Here is a 12,409-nt window from a genome sequence, read left to right on the forward strand (position 1 = left end):
TTTTATAAATTTTGATTTTCTCATATTTTAATGAACATTCACTTGAAAATCAGTATGGGGGGAGACCATACAGCTGTCTTAACTAATTAGATTAACCCTACATTTCCCATTAGTGTTACTTATGTCTTTGATTTCTTTCAGAGAGCTCATAACATGCATAAATATTTAAATGTATATGCTTTCATGAAAAATTGATCAAGAGCCAAAATTGTTCTTTAATGCTATATGAGAAATGCATAAATCCAGGAAATATTATACTTACTTTAAACAAAGATTTTCCGTAAAAGATGTGGGGTTTTTTTCTCGAGCAAAAATGTGAGTGAAGTTGTACAATGTTACATCTTGAAAAGCAGCATCCAAATATACAAAACCTCCCAGGACTGAAACAATCAAAATATCTCATTCCTATCACTTTTTCCTAATGTTTATACAGAACTGATTTAGAGTTCTTCTCATCACCCAAATACTCTTTGGACAAGGACACTTAAATATTCGCAGGCTACATGTGAAATTTGGAACTGTTTGGCAGATTTGCGTATTCTGCAGCCTCGGTGTCTCCTCATTAGAAAATGGGTTACTTAGAAGCATGTTCCAGGTCCAGAGCATTTCTCAATGCTTTTCACTGGTTCTTGTAAACTCAAACGTAGGCCTGTAATTTTTCTACTATTTCAGGTGATTTTCACTACACTTTTGTAGAATAGCCAAGACTCCCCCTCACAATTTTTCAGTAATTGCTCCCTGACCTTAGAAGTATTTAAATGTCCCAAGATTTATATTTCTAGTCACATTGTGTTTTAGCAGCAATATATTATGTATGAAAGTTTGAGTAGGTCACTGCAGGCAACTGCTAATACATAGAAACATGAAGCTTTTTAATTAATCACCAAGAATAATTGATTTTATACTCAGGAGAATTTTATCTTAGTTTACAGACATGATTCAAAGTTTAATGTGGACTTCATAAAAGGGCAAGTTTCTCCTCTTGGAGAAAATAACATTGTAGAGGGAGAGGTAAACGGGAGAGGAGGAAATGCGACCTTGGACACCAGTTTGGTTTAAGGCAAAGTGCCTTCGGAGTGGCACTTGTCTTGGCAAAATGCTTTGTTCTAGTTGCATAATGCTGGCTGAGGACATGCTGGCTCCCGTGCGATTCATGGACTACGTGAGACACTAAACTTGCTGTGACACATGACACACATAATATTATAAAAGCCAAAATCTTCTGTGGGTGTGTATTAGGCACCTGAGCCAGCCAAAGGGGCTAACCTGATGCCCAGTGCAGCTGCGATCTCAAATCACTGAACGGCAACAGGAAGGCAAATCTAACGTGTTTAGGTGAAGAAAAGAGAAAATGCAGATATTTTCACAATTTGTTGCCAGATTTTTTGTAGTCCTGTATTCAAACTGTACAAATACAGCTGCAACACTTTCACCTTCACTACTGATAAATACATCCTTTTTTGGTTGTACCGCTGAGGCTGTCTGCTGAGGGTGACAAGATGAAACACAGTGACACTAATTAACTGTAGACACTGTCACTGTGCAAGCAGCAGAGCAGGGTGCTCAGATGGAGGGACCCACCCACAGCCTGGCCACAGTCCAGTATTTGCTTTAGCGCAAAAAACATTTTATAGCATTTTTGGTGGCTTTCTTAAAACATAAATAAAAAAGTGGAGCACAGGCAGGTAAGACAACTCTTTTCTCAGCTTTCTCTTTTGTTTGGCCTAAGTAAATAGGGGTGATTATTTTTATTTTCATTTTTAGAGTTGGCTTTCTTTGGTTTTAGCACAAAATAGAACTTACTACCCAATGGCCCTTAAGTATGTAAAATTCCTAGTACGTATAATTTGTTGATTTACTTTTAATCTTTGTTCATAAAAGTATTGTGAAGACTTATACTGTAACCTTTAACCTTCTTCATCCTTGATTATTTTTCTTCCTGTATATTCAGGTTAGCTGGAGGTTTGAGAAAACACCTGTGATGGTAAGGTCAGAAGGAGTTTAGAGGGGAGTAACCAATGTATAGAAAAGGAACGGTATATTTGATGCTCATTGCAGAAAGAATATCACTGATGATAAAGCAAATATAAGAAAGGGAGGCATCTCTGAATTTTTCTTGAGAAGCAGAACTTGACTTGGCAAATTATAATTTATTGTAATATCCTAAAAATATTATTTCGGAAACTGTGTTATACAGTCATCCCTTTCATGTTGGTTTTTTTTTTTCTTTAACATGAAAATCTTTATCAAAAAGCCCCTGTAGGATCTCAGTTGTGAATGGTCTTTGGTGTTTTTCTGTGCTGAGTTTCCTTTTCTGGAACTCGGTCTTCCCAAGTTTTCCGCTATAAGCAGAAAACTCCTTCCCTTCAAACTACCTGTTTTGCTTGGATCAGATAAACCTAGAAACTGTCGCTGCAGTTGCAATATCCAGGTCGGAAATTGCTCAGGGAAATGAGTCCTCCAGGGTGTTTGCCTCTAGGCTCAACAAGTCGCTATTGCCAACAGTGGTAGCGGATTCAAAATTGTAAACTCCTTGGGGAGTAGCTTGCAATCCATGATAAACACTGCAGATGAGCAAAGGGTAAATGATTAGTGCTGTCTAACTGGGATGCTTCAGCCCTTTCTTTTCCAAAGCAAAAGGAGCAACTAGAGGAACACAGTAAGACATAACTTGTGTATCTACGCTAACACTTTATTTATTTCTATGGATTTACTTTACAGGGGTTATTTTCACGTTTTATTACGGGTGGTGTTAGAATGCATAATGATTTTGTCTGTGTAATTATAACCTGTAAATGGCTGGACAGGTTTCCATTCTAGGAGTGATTCTCTTAATGACAGTTTATATTGTTTGTCTAACGTACAGGTATTGCTGCATTTGTAGTTCATCCATTATCAGTCTTCTATCCTAATCTCTTACTATAGTCAACACAGTATCTAGGCATGCCATCAGAATGGCACAATAATATTAAAATAGTAACATTTTAATAATGTTTTAGAAATTTTCTACTGATAGGAATAGTTAGAACTTTGTTTTTTCTTTCTTTTCTCTATCTTCCTTTTTTCTTTTTCTTTTGTTTTTTCTTTCTCTGACCAACTTTTCTCAAGAAAAATTGTCATAGTTAAGAATTTGCGGAAAGGCAATTTTGTACCAGACCCTCAAGTCAGACTTAAATTTCAGTCACCTTCGGGAGGGCACATGCCAGAGTTGAGAATATAATGCCCCGAAGTGTTGCCTCCATCCCAGATCTTGATAGTGTCAGTATGGGTTATTGTATGATAACATTCATGCAATTGAGGAGACCCATTGCCTTTTAGTGCTGAGTAGGCATAAATTCGCCTGGATCTTGTCAGAAGGAACTTGAGAAAAGAGTATAATCTTGCCCTGTTCCTATCATTTTCCATAAGCATCCAGAGTTGGCCACAGGATACTGAACTTGATGTGTCTCCAGTCTGGTCGACTCTTGCTTTATCCAGTACAAACAAGGGGGTAATAGAGAGCACAGAGCACATTTGTGATGTGCTGCTTACTCTAAAGCAGGTGCTTTCAGGGTCCCATCGACCATTACTATACATTATCTTTCACTGATCGAGTTAGAAATCCCATTCCTGAAGTGGCAGATTCTGGATCACTAACTTTCCTCTTGATAGGAAGAGGCAAATGCACTCTCTCGTGCTGCCTGATGTAGAAAAAGGCGGCCTATGTTACTCTTTCTTAATTTTTACTATAATTGCCAAGGAACTAAGCTTCACACTGACACTAGCAGTTGAGAAGCAGAGTCCTTCAATGGACAGCAAGGCAAGGTTCTTATAAAAAATGTGAGCTTTTTCTTCCTCAGATACTTCTTGGGGGTTTTTTGGATGAATAGTCACAAAAAAATCTTTATTGCTGCACAAGAAGCACCCTGAGATGAGGCTTAAGGACAAATTTCTTCCCACCCACTTATGAGACTTCCTAAAAGGGTCCTGAAATCTCCAGCTGCAAGGCCAAGTGACCTTTTTAAGCAGGCTGACGTTAGACCAACAGAGTGAGTGCTGTGGTCTTCAGGCTTCCCCCAGAACCACCAAGGACAGTACAGCTGTTACAGAGACACACACACACTGTGCAGCCTTTTATGACTATTTGTTACAGGACACGGTGGACCAAATTCAGACCTGGTAGAAGGAAATGTGACTCTCCTGAAGATAATGGAGTTTCAACACATTTTATTGTCCCTGGATATGATGAACCACAATCCCAGTATACTAAATCTATAAGAATTTGTTACCTCCTTATAGGCTCTTTAAGATCTTCTGTTTCATCTGAAGCTAGGTATTTTTCTGGCTGTTTCATTTCTGTGTCTTTATCAGTGAGCTCTTAACACATTATTTAACATCTGTATTAATGTGATCTGATCCCACACTCATGTTTAAAGTATGTTTAAATGAATGTATTTTGATTTTATGCCTGCTAATTTTGCTCAGTAACAACAGTTAGCATTATCCCCGTAACTCAGGGTCACTGACTTAGACAAGCAGTTTTGCACTCTTCATACCATCCTGATGGATCTCTAGAGACCCTCACGACAGCCTTCGTATTTCAGCAACAACTCCCTTTCTCATTTACCCAGGATCCTCAGACCAGGCTGTCGACTTTCAGTGTAGTGATGGCTTCACAGCTCCAAACCAATTCTCGTCTGCTGTATTGCTCAGGTGCGCCGTGGCTGGAGCAAGCCAGTCTGAGGAACAGAAATGGTGCTCAGATCTGTTAGATCTCCATATGTCCCCTCTCAAGACATTTCTCTGTTTCAATGACAAAGCTGGAGCAGTTTTGTAATCACTCAGGATGTCTGTCTAATTCAAGAAGAAGCAAAGAGAAGAAGATTTTGCATTTTGAAAATGCCAGGGTAGAAAGGGTAATTTAAATTGAAGAATCCTATAATACTTCCAGCTGAATTAAAGCTCAGCTGTGTGGTAAAAGCAGATCTCAGCTGATGTGTCAAGACCTGACAATCCCATTAGTGTAAAAAAATGAGAAAAAGGGGAAAAAAAATGAAAAACACTCAGTACTGATGGAAAAATCAAGTTGACAGTGGAAAAGGAAAGCAAATATTTTATGGTTTTACATCATAACTTGTAAATACTTACTGATAAATAAAGAACAACAGTCAAAATATGTGATGCTGTTTTTCTTTGAGAGAAAAGTTGCCTTTCTTTCTAGACCATAACCATGTTCCCAGTGTGATGTCTGACCCATGGATATTTAATTCTCTTTATGCAGCTCTGGTTAGGAAGGAAGAATACTTGCTTGGATCCTCAGAGCAGCAAGGTGGCCTATGGCTCTAAATAGGAAGTTTAAAATAAAAAATCTTTTTCAGCTCAAGTCAACTGGCTCAGTCAGAACTCACTAACTTCCTAAGTCAGAAGTTGCCAGAAACATTGGAAGCCTTCTGGGACTGTCTGACATACTCCTCTTCCTTCTCTTCTCCAATACATATTGTTTGCAAAGGAGACATGGAAGCGAAGAAAGGGACCCCAAAGTACCACAGGGAAGTATTGGCCACCAGGCATCATGTGAAGACCCCATATCTGGGTCTTCCTGGAAACAGAAGATTTGAACCTAAATTATTTCCTGGGTAAAATTCCACTGACTTCACAGGAAGGATTTGAACTTGAGGAAAGATTTAAATTTCACTATGATTCTAACACAGAGAAAGAAAATTGCTTCAATGATCTAGTTGGTCTCTGCTGAGAATTATAGCGTTCTCTGACTCACATGAGCAAGTTTTAGGAAATTCAAGCATGTGGAATATATCCAGAATGTTTCTTTTTTGATCTCAGAAACAGCTAATCAAAATTAAAATTGTATAATTTCACTATGTCTGACACATTCTTCACCTGCAGGGAGAAATGCTAAGATAATATTCAAAGCAAATCTTCATTGTGCAAATCCAACATCTCATTCTTTAAAGGTGAATTGATGTTTAATGCTTAACTTTCATTTTTAATGTAGTAATTGTGTTATCTGGAACACTGTGACTTGTCCAAGGAATTTAGCCAAAAACCTCTGGAACCTATCTTGAATGTAGTTGAGGAAAGATGGTACTTTGCTAACGAGCAGCATTTAAGATGCTTAAATTTTCCTTTGGATTTATTCTTTATTGCGATGCAAGTAGATTGCACAGATTATCATTCTGGGAAAAAAACAATTAGCAAGGAGTCCCAGAGATCAGTCATCCTGAGAACTGAACGTGTTGAGCAAGGGGTTCATTTGAACTGGTTTTGTTTTTCAGACACTGCAAATGGATGTAAACAAGCTGAATATCACATTGCTTCGGATATTTCGCCAAGGAGTGGCAGCAGCACTGGGACTGTTACCTCAGCAAGTTCATATCAACAGACTCATTGTAAGTAACAAAGGGCTGTGTATAATAAAATGTACCTGGTTATTTTGAATTCTCTTAAATTTATTCTCCTGTCACTATGGAAAAGTACAATAAAATAGGACAAAGAAATACTTTTTTTCCAATTTTTTTTTAAACTGCACTACAGAAAAATAGATCTCCATTACAAAATGATTTAAATTTTCTTTTCAAAGGAAATCATTCTCAGTTACGGTCTAAAGAAAAATTAAGTCAGATAAATCTCTTTTGTGTCCTGTTCAGAAGCAGATTGCTTATCCCTTAGTTTTCATTCCAATGCAGTTCTACATCACATTCATTAAGAAACACTTATTCATGTTTTGTTTCTCAGGAGTGGAATATTGCTCAAAAAATACATGTGATTCTGCCTTTTAAAGGCATCTTCACAATTTATCCTCAGACTTTCCATTAGTAAATTAAATGTCTTCTCACATATTAATATTCATGTTCTTCTATTCAGCTATAACAATCTATACTCAGAAATGATCTTGTAGACTATGGTATCATATTTGCAAAAGGTGATGACAAATTTTCTTCTAGCAACAAAGACTTTTTAAAAGCAATTGTCATTGTATGGTTTTCTGTGTATGGTTAAGAGCATACATTCTTAACACTGTTGTCTTTTTATGGCAGTTTTGCCATGAAGCAAAAAAACCCAGCATCATGTGTGTATTGCTAACATTCAATTCACACTGAAGAGGGAAGAAGGGTTATTTTATTTTATTCTACATGCTGGTTGAATATTAGGGAAGAAAACCGACAGGTTCAGCATAAAAGTATTTCCTGCCTTGATAGCTTGATAGGATTGTATACATCAAAAAGCATTATAAAACTCCTTCAAATAATGTCTCTGTGAGAAAGGATCACACAAGAAGTACAGCGGAAAAGATCAATAGGAATGCAATGCAGCCCTTTTCATGTTCGCCAGGGATGTCACTCATTCGTGACAAGTGATGCTAAATCTCCTTTGTCCCCTGCATTAACCAGAATGAAAGGCTGAAAGATATATTCAGAGAAAAGCACAGTTAAATGAGAAATGTTCCAGAGTTTGGGATGTGTATTTCGACATACTAAGTCACTTAGTAGCTTTCTCACTATGCTCTGTGGAAATTATGTAACTAAGCAGAAGAAATATGGTGTTTATTTTCCCACTGGCTCCATAGCTTTTCCCTTTCTCCTCTCATTTGTGATCTAAGGGAAGAGGTAATGTCATTTGGCACCTGCATACAGCTCAGAATACAGTAAGTACTATTAATTAATTAGTCTTCTCAACATCTGTGAAAGTCTGCTATGAGTTAATATTTTAGTGATATAAGAAAGAAAGCAAACTTTTGCCCTATTTGCTCTAAAAATCACACACAGTCAAAATTCACAAGGAAGAAAAATACGTTATTCCCACTTTGTATCCTTCTAATATGAGACAGTTCCTCTCATGCATAGTGCTGGCAAGCAAGCAGGGCACATCAAAATTCATCTCACCTCACTTCAGCCTAGTCTAAGCTACTCATCTAGGCTCCCTGTAAAAGCAATATAGAGAAGGGTGACTGGAGGAGGAGAGGCATTGAGATCCCAATTATTTTAGGATGGATTAAATCATTCTCTAGATATGCCAGTCTCTCTCTGCTGACTTTGGAGGTAGTTTAGATGACTGAAGTGAGGTAAGCTGACTCCCTCCCAAGTGAGCAGCTCTCAGAAGTGATCAGGAGCCTAGCAGCCAGGATGTGGTTGGGCACACGGAGAGCAGGGGGCCTGCTAGCCTCTTACATATAACAACACATAGTGTGCCAGGAAACAATGACTGGGCATTTCCAGTGTCTCCTTAACCTTACCAGTAAATCCTCCTCCCATAAAGGCCTTTTAATGGTCAGAGGAACTCCTAAACAGAGGAGACACGAAACACTGGGAATGCTGTGTCCCCACCAAGCCTTGCCTTGTGCCTGCCACCTACACCCAGAACCAGCCACCTACCCATGTCAGAGACCAAGTAGGACTGCAGCTCTCAAATCAGCTTCTTCAGCTTGACAAAAGTCTCTGCCTTGAACTGACGCTTCAGACCTGTAGGTCTGTCTTCACTCCTTATAACCCTGCTGATCTGAATAGTCCCACTGAAAAATGCCCAGTCCCACCAGTAGCCAATGTCCTTACCAATCTTATCAAGCAGATGGACCAGCAGCACATGTGAGAGCACAGAGGGCAGATTTAGGGTAAACATGTTTGAAAGCATCCCTTTCTGTGCAGCTCTACTTCTGAATGCAAAACTAGATATTTTAAGAATAGCAAAAGATGTCTTTTTCTTCACTTCAGTAAAGATAATGATGCACATTCAAGGTGAGGGGAAGGAATCGGGAAAAATCAGAATTATCCCAGTTTGAACTGATCTCTCCCATCACATAACGATGAATAGCAAATAACCAGACTGGTGAGGTTCTTGCCTGTGCAGGCAGCAATGCAGGTAGTAGCTCCACGCTTACCTTGGGTGTGTGGAACCCCCCAGGTCTGGACTTTACATCACAGCCTCAGCCAAATTGGCCATAGCCCCGGGGAACCCGGGTTCCCACACCCTGTTTGGACATCAACATTGTCTGGAGCGCAGGTCTCAGGTGCTGTTCTAGTCTGTGACAACCAAAGGAACCCTCTGGCAGTCTCTCCTTTTGCTCCCTTGTGACAGAGTAAACATCATTGACATCTCTAATGCAGCACCCCTTGGGCTACCAGGACTGCATCAAAGACACCAGGGCAGGAATTAATAGAGGGGAGAGTAGTCATTCTTAGCTTACCCATTAAATGTAAACAAATGGGTCCTTTCATTTTGTTGTGCCATTTTAAGGAGCTGCACTGCAGTCAACTAGAAGGACTTTATACCTCATTGTGGTATGTGTCTGCAATATGTTGACACAGGATTAGAAAGCAGTGCCAAAATACCACAGCATTATACTAAGCATTCCTGTTTAAGGACCACCTTCTAAAACAGGGCTGCATTTCAGCTCAGATCAGTTGAACTATCTGCTAAAATCCCTGCTGGCACTTTGCCCTTGACCCCATCCCATGGCTCCTCCCCTCACCATGTTACATTGACCTGTCTTGTTTAATGGTAGTAGACTCACGAAGAGGGTACCTTGTCAATAGTGAACGAGACGAAGCACACATGCCCACGTACGGTATTTGCATTTTCTTGCACAGTCAGCTGGGATTTAAGGACTCAAGGAATAGGTATACTTTCCTCACAGAGCAGGTTGCAGCCTTTATATTCCATGCTTTTGGTTTTGGAATTATAGTTACAATCTATAGACAGCAGAGATTATCTAACCTCAGACACTTCCTGTGATTCTGCATTTTTTTTATTTTCCTAGGGGAAGAAGAACTGTGTGGAACTGTTTGTGTCCCCACTGAACCGAAAGCCAGGAATTTCTGAGGCGCTCCCATCTGAAGAAGTGCTGCGTTCCCTTAATATCAACATTTTGCATCAGAGTTTATCCCAGTTTGGAATAACAGAGGTCTCCCCTGAGGTTGGTTATCAATTTTCTAATCTGTAGTTTGTTACAGATTTGGCAGTTATTACATCCCTGGTAGTTTTCAGGCTGAGGTTCTCAAACATGAGGCAGGAAATGTATAAGCTAAGATGGCATTACTGCTATAAGGCAATACAGCTAGCTCTGTTAAATTACTTTAGTAGTGCTTCATTAAGCTATTTAAGGATTAATATCCAGGTCCTCCTCACACAGCTGGGCTACCATTGAAATCAGAGATTAGATCCTAAGCATGCATCAATTGTCTTAAAGGAAGTGGGCCCAAGGACTTTTTGTCTATTAATGCAGGTCGGCAGATATAACAATTTCGGTAGAGAGATAAAGGAAATGCAGATGTCAGCTGTGAGCATTACTACCTGTGTAACTTGTGTCTGACATGATTTTGAAAAACTGAATTTGTATGTTGTACCCGTGCTTCTTTCTATTCTCAGAAGTGAGAGATTTATTTTGTTTACCTGCTCCAAAAAGAGGACAAAAATAAAACTTGTAGCTATTATTTGTATGACTACATCCATTTTTTGGAAAAAAAAAGATCTATTTCAAATCAGAGACTGCACTGCCATCTCCACAGTGACCCAGATATTACCAGTGAGATGGACATCTAATTCTGGGCTGACCACTTGAGCTATGCATAGCAAATGAAAAAAACCAAAGGTCTTTAGGAAAGGAAATCACTGAGCTCATGGACATGGTCACATCACATTGCATTTTATTTAGTGTCTTAGAAGCCCCTGAGGGTCTAAAGACCCTCAGAATTCAGTGCAAGGTCCGAATAACTTCAAACATGTTATCAAGAATCAGCATTTTCCATGGAAGCTCCCATTTTGACAGAGGAGATGTCTATGTCCAAAAAGGTGGAAAAAAAGGAGAGGTTCTGATGATCTGTGTTTCCCCCTATGGGTAAAGAGTTCCTGTATTTTTTACATCCAAACCTATGTTTGAGCCATTGCTGAGTTAGTACTGGCTGTTATGTTCACCTGCATTTCTACTGATTAGAAATGCTTTTGTTCATTTTAAGTATTCTAAGTCTGTTTAAGAATCTGGAAGATGTCTTTGGTACAAAAAATGAAATATAAAAACAAGGCCAGTTTAATGCAATTTTACATGCTCTACTACAGCAGCCTGCCACTATGAAAATGAGCGGATTCTCAGGTTTTAGCTGTTCTAATACAAAACGAAGCCAAACAGTGCTGTCCAGACATCAAATCAGGTCTTTGTATCACCCATCAGCAACCTGAGCTGAGCTTCCTTTAGGTCAGAATTTCCTTTGTTACTGAAGCATATGAGTCTGATGGTTGTGATAGATGCAATTATCTGTTCCAAGTACTTCAGTTTCAAATAACACTTCAGGTAGACATGGGACAAGAACATATATGAATAATAGATGAATGGAGAAATGTCATCAAGCTATGAAGAAATGCTGGAAAAAAACACAGCGCTGAACTCAAGATCTGATCTTGAGTTAGATACATTTCAATAATCTGGAGTGCTCAGATATTCGAATTTTCTCTCTGGAAAAAAAGTGTAGACAACCAGATGGAATCATTTAGAAAAGGATTATTAGAGTGAAAGTTGTGCAGACTCTAACTCCTTCTAATACTGTTGGAGAAACAAGAGATTATTTTAATATTTCAGTTGCTAGCAGATTATACAGCTAAGGCCCTGATCCTGGAAAAATCATGCAGCTTTACACTAATAGGTATTCCTTTTGGATCTCAATAAATCATTTACATGTGTAAGACTTCACAGAAAACAGCAGCTAAAAGACAACAACATATAATCTTTACTTGCTCAGCTACTAACCCGTTATTTACTCTTCTCTCAACTTGCTCTGAGAACAAATCTTGTCAAACAAAGTAACAGCAAAGAAAATCAAAACAGGGAAAACTTTGAAGGAAGATATAGTTATACAAAGCTTTACATAGCTTTGACACATTATTTTACCCATTGTGTGTGTGTATTCCTGAGCTATCAATCCTAATTAAATCATGAGCTAATAAACTGTACACTCTTCCACCAAAAAGTCTGAATGCTTCACAACCAGTATTGTATATGCACTATCATTGTATCTGTACAGAAAGGAAACATTGTCCACATCTTTCTAGGTGGATGGCTGACACAGAGGTGTTAGGGCTGGAATTTGCCTCTTTTTTTAGCTGCTTATTTCAGTATGAGCTGTGTAAGGCTTGAAAGTCTACTGGCTCTCTCTACAGTAAACAGAAAGAAAGAGATACGTTCAGCAGGCAGTTCACCCCATCTCTGAGATACCTCTCCTGAGATTGCTTGGTTGACTCTTCCTAACAAGGCTTAGCTTAAACTAGACCCCTAGCTGTAGGGGGTTAATGGTGGGGGAGATTACCCTGTCCTCAGAAACTTTACCAAGATTATGTAGGAAAACCCAAGTGGAAGACTGAAGCTCTCTGCTTAAAGTCTCAGCCCATGCCATACCATAAACAGCAAAAGTCTCAGTGGATGTAGGTG

The 12,409-nt window shown here is 39.0% G+C and overlaps 1 protein-coding gene across 1 annotated transcript in view; it reads left to right on the forward strand.

Moving 5' to 3' along the window:
* Positions 1 to 12,409, forward strand: part of PTPRR (protein tyrosine phosphatase receptor type R) — a 136,036-nt gene that overhangs the window by 53,564 nt on the left and 70,063 nt on the right. The window contains exons 2-3 of the mRNA XM_050904872.1: positions 6,273 to 6,386; positions 9,752 to 9,907. Coding sequence (XP_050760829.1) covers positions 6,273 to 6,386; positions 9,752 to 9,907 — 270 coding nt within the window. The remainder of the gene's footprint in view (positions 1 to 6,272; positions 6,387 to 9,751; positions 9,908 to 12,409) is intronic.

Source organism: Gymnogyps californianus, chromosome 1, assembly GCF_018139145.2.
Source record: "Gymnogyps californianus isolate 813 chromosome 1, ASM1813914v2, whole genome shotgun sequence".
NCBI lineage: Eukaryota > Metazoa > Chordata > Aves > Accipitriformes > Cathartidae > Gymnogyps > Gymnogyps californianus.